Source organism: Protopterus annectens, chromosome 1.part1 (genome assembly GCF_019279795.1).
Source record: "Protopterus annectens isolate FY-2018-M chromosome 1.part1, PAN1.0, whole genome shotgun sequence".
Lineage (NCBI taxonomy): Eukaryota > Metazoa > Chordata > Ceratodontiformes > Protopteridae > Protopterus > Protopterus annectens.
Window position 1 is genome coordinate 1,760,968,772 of NC_056726.1, and position 12,844 is coordinate 1,760,981,615.

The 12,844-nt window shown below is 38.4% G+C and overlaps 1 protein-coding gene across 2 annotated transcripts in view; it reads right to left on the reverse strand.

Annotated features, from left to right (window-relative positions):
• The window catches only part of SYTL1 (synaptotagmin like 1), a 1,083,808-nt gene that overhangs the window by 53,755 nt on the left and 1,017,209 nt on the right, over positions 1-12,844 (reverse strand). For both annotated transcript variants that reach the window (XM_044084360.1, XM_044084368.1), the window contains one exon: positions 9,600-9,805. In XM_044084360.1, the coding sequence (XP_043940295.1) occupies positions 9,600-9,805 (206 nt within the window). The remainder of the gene's footprint in view (positions 1-9,599; positions 9,806-12,844) is intronic.

Sequence of the window (12,844 nt, forward strand, 5' to 3'; positions counted from 1 at the left end):
AATAGCACTGCCTATCCTGTCTTAATCCTTATAAATAGGTCAATATAGGAATGCCATGTTCCCTCTCTCTGGAAAAAAGATCACACATTATCCATCTTTAAAACGGAGGGTATTCAACAGTCAACAATAACTTTAGCCCTACAGCTATCTTATCTCTGCACAATACTTGAAAATATATTCAAAAACACTTGTGAAACTATCTCCTGCAGGAATAACTCCTATCCCCCAAAAAACATTGTCTTCTGTCCCTCCCATAGTACTAACACTGAACATCTAACCTTTGCATATTCTGTCAATAAAACTGGAGATAACAGTAAACAAGTCTCCTCATTTCTAGACTTCTCTAAAGCCTCTGACACGTTTTGTAACACCAAACGTCTATTTCAAATGTCCTCACTAGCTCTATCTCAGCCTATTTTATATGGTTTAAAAGCTACTTTCAGTAGATATCAATCAGTAAAATGACCCTCCAACCTCTCTCTATAGCCCCCAGTCACCACTGGTGTACCACAAGCCTCTATCCTTAAGTCACTTCCTCTTCATTATTTTCACCAACACCCTGCACAAATCCACACAAATAGCGTCTCAAATACTATACAATACTCAGATGACGTCACACTCACATGCATGTCAGGCAACCTTACAAATCTCAAAAAAAGAAAATACTCAGCAAGCTTTAACAGCCACTGAAACATGTCGTTGTAACTCTTGTAATACTTGGGAACTTTTCTCCCCAAGCCTTCACTGAAAATTGGCACTCATCCAGTAAAACTTTTCCAGTAATCAAATGTCAAAAAATAAATAAATTAATTAAATAAGTAATTGAACTAATTAATTAATTAAGTGACTGTGAACAACTGGGAGATGGGGCTTGTTTGTTGTCGGTGTGTGTGGGTGTGCACACGCATGTGTGTGTGTATGGGTGGTAAAGAATGGGACACTAGGGAGGTTACTCGGTCAGTCAAGTCTGACAGCAGTAGTGTGGGCTAGTGACTGATAAAGACTTATACTTCTGCACTGCATATACCTCCCTGTATATAAAGAGACATACTACTGCAGTGCCTACACCTCCCTGTATAAAAAGAGACATACTAATGCACTGCATACACCTCCCTGTGTATAAAGAGACATATTAATGCACTGCATACACCTCCCTGTATATAAAGAGACATACTAATGCACTGCATACACCTCCCTGCATATAAAGAGACATACTACTGCATTGCATACACCTCCCTGTATATAAAGAGACATACTAATGCACTGCATAAACCATCCTGTATATAAAGAGACATACTAATGCACTGCATAAACCACCCTGTATATAAAGAGACATACTAATGCATTGCATACACCTCCCTGTATATAAAGAGACATACTAATGCACTGCATATACCCCCCTGTATATAAAGAGACATACTAATGCACTGCATACACCCCCTGTATATAAAGATACATACTAATGCACTGCATACACCTCCCTGTATATAAAGAGACATACTAATGCACTGCATACACCTCCCTGTATATAAAGAGACATACTAATGCACTGCATACACCTCCCTGTATATAAAGAGACATATTAATGCACTGCATACACCTCCCTGTATATAAAGAGACATACTACTGCACTGCATACATCTCCCTGTATATAAAGAGACATACTAATGCACTGCATAAACCACCCTGTATATAAAGAGACATACTAATGCATTTCATACACCTCCCTGTATATAAAGAGACATACTAATGCATTTCATACACCTCCCTGTATATAAAGAGACATGCTAATGCACTGCATACACCCCCGTATATAAAGAGACATACTAATGCACTGCATACACCTCCCTGTATATAGAGACATACTAATGCACTGCATACACCTCCCTGTATATAGAGACATACTAATGCACTGCATACACCTCCCTGTATATAAAGATACATACTAATGCACTGCATACACCTCCCTGTATATAAAGAGACATACTACTGCACTGCATACATCTCCCTGTATATAAAGAGACATACTAATGCACTGCATGCACCACTGTGTATATAAAGAGACAAACTACTGCACTGCATACACCTCCCTATGTATAAAGAGACATACTAATGCACTGCATACATCTCCCTGTATATAAAGAGACATACTAATGCACTGCATACACCGCCGTGTATATAAAGAGACATACTACTGCACTGCATACACCTCCCTATGTATAAAGAGACATACTAATGCACTGCATACACCTCCGTGTATATAAAAAGACATAGTAATGCACTGCATACACCTCCTTGTATATAAAAATATTCATATACAGCCCTTATAACTATTTTTTTAACCTAATCCGTTTGCAAATGATGTCAAGGTTGTTCATGTAGTGGAACAACAGTTGCTAATGAATGAATCCAATTTTAAATGGTGAAACAATGCAAATGGTGTGAATGATGTCTGCATAACAGAGCTTTTCTCCAAGGGCCACCACTGAAAAAGGCCAATGCTCATTCAAACTTTTCTGGTAAACAAATGTCATTGCATGCATGCATACATACATACATACATAAATTAAAAAAATAATAAGCTGGTAATTATGCCTTTTTCATTGCAACCCTAGCTGTCACTGAATCTCATCTTCTTTCTATTGCAGTAATTAGTATGAGTGGTGAGCCCTTTTTTTGAATTCCCAGGGATACATTTCATTATATCACGGTACTTTATGCAGGACTAACCACGCTATGTCATTCTGTGTGTCTAGCAGTATTTTTATAATGTGCCCCAAATGGGGCTTCTATGCTGATGCAATTTTCTTTTCTACTCTGTCCTTTGTTCCTTCAAAATGTAGTTTGCATCCCCATAAGATGAAAAAGCCTAGACACCATACTTTCTGGAGTTTTGTCTCTGAGCTTGCTTACTATAGTAGCACTGTGAATCAATGGTTTCTCATATTGTCTTTGGAAACAGAGATAGGACTTCTTTTTCACTGATTCACTGACTCATTGGGATTTGTATTACCTATAAGCTATTTTAATAAAACAGGTGTATTTAATCCTTCTTACAGATAAATAACATGTTTTATTATATGTCCTGATAATATTATTGTGAGTAACTTCTCTCATTCTCTCCAATTGTTTTGCTAAAGTGAGCCTAGCCTAGCCTAGTATACACCCATGACCTATGAACTAAGAGCTTTCCTGATGGAGATGTATATGTGGGAATGAAAGAAACCAGCCAGGTATGACCTAAATTACTCTTCCAAATAAAAGAAAGATGTGATGATTGGTACTTAGGGACTGTATGCTATTCTTTTAATTTTGTTTCCTATGGAACAAAATCTATTTCCCTTGCAAAACAACTGTAAACTAATTCTTGTTAACACAAATGTATTATTACAATTATCAGCTGGCCCAACCAGTGCCCTGCCAGTCTGACACACCAGAACCCGATTCCCCTCATCTGTTCATGTGAAGAGCAAAACAATAAAACATAAATTCTGCAAATGTTCCAGGATGCTTCTTGCAGGCAATACTCAGTTCATGCCACCACACCATGCTCTTCATGTGAAGAGCTAAACAAACAAATAAAGCCCATTCCTTTTCGTTCCTTTTTACTTTCACACCAAGCATGTAGCCAGATATATGGCACCCCTCCCCCCATCCAGGCATTGAAGTCCTGTTAAACATCCTTCCGTATTTTAGAGTAAAAAAAAAAAATAATAATAACAATAATAATAATTCTCTTTTAAACTGTAGCAAACTGCTTGCCACAAATACATCAGGCAGTTGCTACAGTTTATATTTTGCATGGAGCTCTACAACGCTCAGGTTTTAGTTAAAAAAATGTTTTTTTTTTACACTGAAACAGTAGAAAACTGCTTACTACAATGTTGCAAGCAATCACTAAAGTTAGACCACACACAGCATGTTATAGCACTCAAATCTGACTGCAAATGTAAAACGTGATACGGGTGATGGATGGCCATTCAGATCGCACCCTCTAACAGTTTGCAGCGGGGGCAGTTGCCCCTTTCACCCCACTTTAGCTACGCTACTAACATTTATAAGCATCTCTGCATTATTACAGATGTTGTTGTGTCTTTCGGCTTTTCCCGGTTAGGGGTCGCCACAGTGGAACTCTGGTCCGCTAATGATTGGCAGTAGATTTTTGTGTGCCAAGTTGCCAGCCCTGACACACAACCTTCAACGAAGGTATGCCCATTCATGCATGTCTCCACACAGAAGACGCTTTAGCTGAGAATCGAACAGGACAATGTCTTACTGTGAGGTGACAACGCTACCTCAGCACCACCACTTTGTTTATTGCAACATAAATGTTACCCTGTGTATTGTTTTCGTGATTATATTGTTGCTCTTTCTTGAATCTAAGTGAAATTTGCACACACATAACCATCACTGTTAATGGTATAATGTAGTGAGAATGAAAGTCTGTATACTGTAGATTGCATTGTGAATGCAACCCTGTACATTTTATGCAAATGTAGATTTTATTTTGCTCCTTTTGTCTTAGAAGAGATGTCTGCTATCTCTGTATACTGTACGAGTCTTCTGTGTATATAGCTGGTTTTGGAACTTTTCTCTTGGGGCCTCCTCTGAAAAGGAGTTTTACTGCCCAGTCAGACCTTCCTGGAAATCAAATGCAATCAATCAATCAATAAATAAATAAGCACTTAGGACTGCAGAAAATGAAGAAGAACGAAAGCAATTGCTTCCCTTAAATGGAAGCAAATTGCTGGAGATATTTTGACTCCAGCCAGAGACCAAATATAGCATAACTAAGTAAACAGACTGATGTAGAATCCACATGCATGGTATCTCCAGTCTAGATTCCCAGGTGTGGATCACATGAAGAAAGGAAAGCATGCATCAGATCTATGTATGGGTATGTGTGAAGCCAAATCTAGAAATTCGCCTCTGATGGGATACCCTTAAGAAGACAGAAGTTCAAATTCAAGAAAAACAGCCAGGAAAAATAAAGCTAAGCATTAGTCTGACTGAGAAGAACATCTGACAGCATGTTCATACAGCAACGTGAGAAGTGGGAAGAGTCCAGTCTCAGGAAACTGCTAAATCATAAACAAAGCAGAAAATAAGCAGAGGTTAATCACCACTGAGATAACTGACAGTGATGGTAAAACTTCCCTCGTGAGCTCCAAGAACAACTCCTAAGCCTTGCATATGAAAGAATTCTGGGCACGGAGTATACACAAATGTTCACAAGCTAAGGAATATCTCTATATAAATATGTGAGTATGCAAGTTATTCGGGCACCTTGCAAAATGAAGCCCCCCTAGTGGAATTCTACAGACAGACCCTGCCCCATTCAGAACAATAAAAAGGACAAGCGTTCTTGTACAAACCAAAGAAAATGTCACATGACTGACAGAGGCAGGTACGACTAGGATCATTCTGCATACAGAATGGATTGATCCTCCATACAGAACAAGAAAGAGGATTACAGGTTTTTCAATAATTGTTGGATATGTTACACTGTAAATCCTGTGCAAATCCTAAGCAGAGACCCCTGCTTATAGGATAAGCAAGGGAAGGCCTCTTGTTACATTGTAAGCAGCAGCCCTTGTAGAATATGCCGGAATATGGATAAAAGGAATGGAACAACTAGGATCCACCTAGCTAGAGAATAGATCCATCTTTTGTATATAAGATGAAGAAGGGAGAGTGAAAGATATTGGATAACTGTAGAGTTATGTCAGGCTACACATACTCACAAAACCTATGCTGGGACACCTGCCCATAGCAAGGGAGGGTCATATCCAGTCTACTTCTCAGACACTGTGGTGTCAAGTTCTAGTATTCTATTGCTTAAGAACAGATCAAAGATTTTGTTTACCCTAAATGGTTTCCTTTCTTAAGAAATAACTCCTTAGTGTTGTTAAATCTGCAGCAGCTGTTGTTTTTTATGTTTATGTGACTAGCACTGGCCTCCTTGTATTTATTTTATTTATTTATTTGTCTTTGTTTACCAGGAAAGTTTGACTGGGTAATGCCTATTTTCAGTGGAAACTTGGGGAGAAAACCTCCATTTCCTTACATTACATTATACTAAGTTCCAGTTAAACACACAGTAGTTACATTTCTATTTATAGTTACACACAAACAGTAGTTAAATTTATGCATTCTAAGATTTTACAGAGGTGGAAGTTAGTAAACAGAAAGCCCCCATGCAACTTAATGTATTGTACAGGCAGCAGTTATGTATAAAAATTGATTTCATTCTAAGTTATACTGAACTAGTTCACTGTTTGTCATCTCACCAGCCAAGTTCAGCTTCGGTGTCTGCTGTGGTTATATTTTACTTTACTTTTTGGGAACTGCTAGGAATTTTTTTGGATCAACTCTTTTTTTTTTATTTGGTTTTCTTTTTAGCTTTACTTTCCTCAACCTAGGGAAATGAGTATATGTTGACAGTGGCCTGTTCTTGTTTTTATTTTTATTTATTTACATTTGTTAACTGGGTAGTGTCCGACTGGGTTGAAAAAACCTAACCCTTCACGGTCACTTTTATTTTAATTCAGAGTTGAATGAAATATTTCTGTTTGGAGCCTCTCATCAGCTCAGCTTACATGTTACATGTAATGTATCACTCACAGTTGAATATCAGTGCAATGACAGGTTCACTTTTAGTCTCCAAGTGTGCACTCTTCCCCCATTAAAGGGCATGACAGAGTGGTTGGTATACAGCCAAGTGGTCTAAGATTCATAACAAGTAGGCAGTCAAGTCACCAGTAAGTTTCACAATCTAGCTAGACCGAGGACAGCTGTGAAAAACATCAGCCCTGTACAGAGATAAATAAATAATCAGATCAAAAGTAAATTTCATACTTTAGAGACAAAGTTTCAAGATTCAGTTGTCAGTGGTGGGAAATTACATGAAAACAGAATAAAAAAACAACAACCAAAAAACAGAACCCCAAACCATATTCTCATCAAAGGATAACAAAAGTATAATCCTGTCATTAATTGATTACATTTTCTTTCATAGGTTCATAGGTTAGTACTTAGCTAACTGCCCTTGTGAGCCATTTTAAGCCTAGACAATTATCCCCAGTGAGACTCGAATCCTGCACCTTGTGTTTGTATGGCAAACACCTTAACCCTTAGGCCACCCTCCCAACTATTATAACACAATATTAGTGGTGAGGAAAGGAGCATTAATCCCATTCCCAAGACAAAGAAACCTGATCTTGGTCAGGGTTGAGGGACGTCAACTGCCACAACTGAAAACTCCATTACTGTTGAGCAGCTTCACTATGAAAAGTCACGCTAGTAGGTTCACTGCCAAAAACCCAACTTTGAAGCAGCCCAGAGACAAAACCCTCTTCATTGCCAGGCTGCACAACACCAAATTGGCCTGAAGATAGGCATCAACAGTCCAGGCATCAAAGTCAGGGTCAAGGAGCTATTCAGCCCTGAAGTCAAGGTTGAGGTATATGAAAAAACTGAAGTTGAGAACCTTGAAATCAACTGTAACAGAAGGAGGATGAAGTCAGAACAGCCCTGCATCTGTCTGGTATACAAGTCAGAGACAAATAGGAGCTACAGATCGACTGGTCAATTCCAACAGACGTAAGAGTACAACTGACACCAAACCAGGTGAGTTGGTGAGCATCAGGAGTTATAGCTGCTTGGGAAATACACTTTATTAATTGTATATATTTTATGAATAATGTTAATGCCATAGTTTGGTGCTGTTTTATACAATAAGCAGTAGAACTAAAGGGAAATATACATATATGGTTTCTATCAGAAGACAAATGCGTGTAATTTACATGCTTATCTGAGTGGCTTCTTCTGACTTTTCTTTTCAATTGTTTCTTGCAATTTTGTTTGTTTAGCAAAAGGCTCCTACCTTTCAACAAATACTAAGTCATCCACCTGAGATGCCACCAAAAAAAAAAAAAATTCATCTGAAGGAGGACACATCGGGAATGCTGCACTTAAGTGCTAGTTTTGGAACAAGAATTCAAGTACTTGGTATGTGAACAGAATAAACTCCTTCTGATCTTTGATCCATTGATAGAGGAGATTCCAAGTTTTGGGAAAAAGGACATACCACTAGTTGTTACAGCACACAACCCTCAGTATAGTGCAGTACAGTAACATGTATGCATCTCAGGGAATTGACTAGAATGGCGGATATACACTACACATTTAAGCTATACATACCTTTTTCTCCCAATTCCTGGTGTCCTGTGGTAAGGCTGAGGGAAGAAGTTTTTCTTTGCCATACTCGGACTAAAAAATAACCTACAGTACCTAATAAATCTGCTGGGTATTGTCTGTACTCATACTATGTTGCTAAGGCCTGAAACTCCTTATCTCTGTCCATCAAGTTAATAGCCTCCCTCCTAGTCTTCAAAACTATTCCTAAGATGTCCTAGCCAAAAGATGGCTCAGTTCCTGCTCAACACCAGGATAAACAACATCCATAAATGTAGACAAATACCTGTTCATACCTTATATATCTCCTTACTATCCCTTCTTCACTCACTTTCTTACTTTGATCGATTTGTTTCCCCTGGCTTTCTCTCTAAATACACAATAAGTCTGCTTTTCTCTCACTTTGTATTACAATTCCTGTTTGTATAATAGTAACATACTTTCAATTTCTCTAGAAACTGACCAAAATGTCTCTAACTATTAAATTATTGTCATATAACTTGTGTCTGTTCTTAACCAATGTTTTCATATTATGCCTAATTTGGTATAATTATGTAAAACTATATGTTTTTTTGTACTATTTTTAAAGATTGTAAAATTATTGTTCTTAAAATGTTTTGCAGTACTTTGGAGCTTTTCTCCCTATGCCTCCACCGAAAATGGGCTCCTACCAAGTTGGACTTTCCCTGTATTCAAATGTCAATAAATAAATAATAAATAAATTACACTGTAAGATGTACTTAATAAAAATCAGCTTTCACCAAGATGTAAAGAACAAGTTTAGTCTGAGGTACATTCTGATTTGATCTCATGATGAAATTGCATCTCTTTATTCATCACAACCCTTTCAATACTGTTACTATCAAGTGGAGCATTTTTTTTTACTTCCAAGTTTTAATGTGCTGCTGCACACATGATGTCACATTTGTAAGCATGTTAGTGTTTACATCATCTTACATTACATCATAATCTCTGTCTGTCTGCTTCATGTTTACATCATCTTACATTACATCATAATCTCTCAGTCTGTCTGCTGCAGTTTATGCACGTATATCCCTGACCATAGATGGAAGGGTTCTATCAACCCTACTCATTAATCTGTTTTCAAATGAATAAATCAAATGACTAAACAAATGTGTGAATGAATGACTAAATTAATAAATTAATCAATAAATATAAATGGAGTGGAGTGCATATGGGTAAAGTCAACGACAGATTAACTTCACAGTTTGCAAAATGCTCCTCTAATTACAATCATAAGAAGGTCAGCTTTACATTGCAATATGGGAAAGAACTATTATTGTGTTAAAACTGCTTGGTACAGCATTCAGCTGTTCAACAGAATCAAACACTAGTTGAATAATACTAACATAAAAGAAATTGCTGACACGTTTAGGGCTCACCTCTTCCCATACTGAGGCGTATTCCACCAAGAACCTGGCTGTGGAAAGTTTCATGGTCCCACACTGTGAACTCAGCACAAACTTCCTTTAAATCCTCTACCCTGAACCCATCAAACACCATGGTGTGATTGAAGACAGGGTTTAAATTTTTCTTGACTATTCTTGTCTTCTGACGACTGGATTTCCTGTCATCTGGGAGAATAAAGCTGCAATCCAAAACAGTTAGTAAAAGCAAGTTAGAAAGTAGGTTCAGTTCAACAATATGATTTTGTTGACATATTTACTTTTCTAGATTACCATGTGTAATATCTTTTGTGAAACCAAAACAGCACAAAACTGAAATAGTTACTATCAAACACATTTACAGTGTCCTTTCATGAGAAACGACAGCACTCGTTTTCCCCGTTATTAATATTTTTAGTGCTATTCTGCATAAATACTTGCAATAAATATATTGGCAATGATTCATGGCCAGGAAATCTACACTGTGTTGCTTACCTTATTCAAGGGCTAAAAAGCCTCCTGCCACCTTCAATCACAATGTAGTACTTGGAAAGCAACAATTACACTCCAGAAATGGAAAAAAAAAAAAGACAAGGTTTGTTAAGTACCCAATGCACTGGTAAGATCAGGTCTCATGCTAAGGTTTGACTGGGGGACGCTACCAGCTGGCAAAAAAATAGCAGTCAAAATAAATCAGTTTTAATAGCTGTCAGTTACTTCAACCTGTTACACTTATTAACACAAAGTGTGACACAATGAAGTGTCTAACAGTTATGAAAGCCATTTGTTCAAAGGGAGACTTTGTTTTGTCTGATGTCTGTTTGGCTGTTTTAACTATTTTATTGGCTTTCAAAGGCTTTGAAAGCCAGTAAAACCCTTGAAAGCTAGTAAAGCACTTTGCACGCTTAAAGTTCCATGCATTACAAAGAATTATCATCATGTCTCATTGGTCATAACCCTTATTATGTGTTCACAACATGGATTCCAAGATTCACCTCTCATGTTTCATTTCTAAGGTGAATTTCGTGGCATCCATATTTCAAATACAGAATAAGCTATAACCAGAGACTGGATCATAATCCTCTATATTGCTTTCAGCTATAGTCACATCATGCTCTGTATTTCCCTCACTGGGACAGTTATTAATTGCTAGGGAATTTCAAGTTTGAATGACCCATGAAGTCTCAAAGATAAAACTTTCAGATGATAACAAAAGCATACAAAGATGCATTGCAATCATTACAAAAATGTATGTACATTCACTTTCCCATAAACCACTTTATTCTTCACAAGGTCATGGGAATGTCAGAGAGTATCCTAGCAACCAGTGGGTAAAAGGCATTTATACCCAAGAAGTAAATCACCCCACAACATAAATCAAATTTGTGGATCACATTTGGGTTGCATGGCTAGGAGTATAAGGACCCTAGTGGTTGTTAGCCTTGTATATACCTATAAACCTATCAACCTGAATAGGGTGCCAGTCTGCCATAGAATGACCACTGTCACTCACACATGTATGGATGATTTGAAGAATGTCAATTCATCTACTTATCTTTGTGAGGAACCAAGAGTACTTGGAGAAAACACATATACAGACACAGGGAGGAGATACAGAGTCTGCACAAAAGGCGTCCCTCAGAGAACTGACCTGGAGAACCTCTTGCTGTGAGGTCACACTTGTACTCACTTTGCTACTCTTTAGTCCAGGGTACAGGGTTTGATTCACTCCACTTCCATTTGTTGACTGTGTGACTCTGAATAAAGTCATTTAAAGAGGTAGTGCTCCTGGGTTACCCCTGAAAAGGGGCACCTTGTCTCCAGTCAGCTTACCTGGCTAAGAAATGTATTAAAGAAGATGTTTGAGTATATCTTTTTGTTTTGCCATTACCCTGTTAACCGGATAGCATGCACACTGCCAATATAAGGCTTATTATTCTGGCTTTGGGTGCTCCTGCCCTTTCAATCCCCTTCTCCCGGCTGATTATTGCTCCACCTGTGACACAGGCAAGGCGTTATACTTTTGCACACAAAGCCAACTAGAAAATGCAGACCTAATCTGAACGTTAAACATAAGTTCCTTTCCTTATTTATGGACAATTTCATAGGTTCATAGATTCATAGGTAGGTACTAGGCTATTGACCCTAGATCCTATACAAGCCTAGCCAAAAAGGTACCCTGGCTTTCGCCACCCAAGGAAATTATTTTCCTGTGCTCCTGTCAAGCAGAACCACAGAAGTGATCCCCGGGGTGAATTTCCTATTACTCATCCAATCATCAAGCTTTTTTTTGAAGAGTGCTAATGAGAAGCCCTGTTTGACATAGATAGGTAGTCTGTTCCAGAGTATGAGAAGTCTCTGGGACAGGAATCTATCCCTCCAGCATGTTCTGTTTATTGTGGTGATGAGGTTTAGGTCCCTAGAGCGTGTAGCGCAGAGGGATTGGGATTTCTTTAAGTGGAGCATGTCCAACAGCTCTGGGTTTGACATAACATTGTATGTTAGGCAGAGATCGCCTCTGAGTAGGCAATATGTGACGGAGTAAAGCTGGAGTTTTTTGAGATGGTCTGCATAAGGCATCTGTTTGAGGCCAGTAATCCTCTTTGTCAGGTATTTTTGCGGCCTTTCCAATTGTTGTAGATGTCTTGTGAAGTACATACCAAAAGGGGCGTTGTACTCTATTAATGGGTCTAATGAGTGATGAGCAGAGGGGAACAATGACCTCTTTTTTTCTGGATGAGCAACCTTTTGTGATGAGGTGTGCCACGTAGAAGGATTTCCTGACCACTGTGTCGATGTGATGAGACTACTGTCCACCTGTGTCCCAAGGTCTCTTATCACACTTTCGGTGTTAAGTAGACTACTGCCTATGTGGTAGTTCATGGGTACAGAGTTTTTACCAAAGGGGATGACAATGCACTTTTTGGCATTGAGCTTGAGACCATGTCTTTGACACCAGGCATCTGTCTCAGTGAGGCCCTTTTGTAGGATGTCCACATCATTAGGAGTTTTGATTATGGTTCCTAGTTTGCAGTCATCTGCGAATTTAGTTATCCAAAGACCTTCTGTGTTAGTCTGTACTTCAGAGAAGTAGATACCAAACAGGAGAGAACCCAGGACTGAACCCTGTGGTACTCCACTTGTCACTGGTCTGAAGTCTGATTTGGAGTCTGCTACTTTCATAGTTTGGGTTCTGTCAGTAAGCCAGTTGGCAACCCATCTTGTGACACAGGGATTTATAC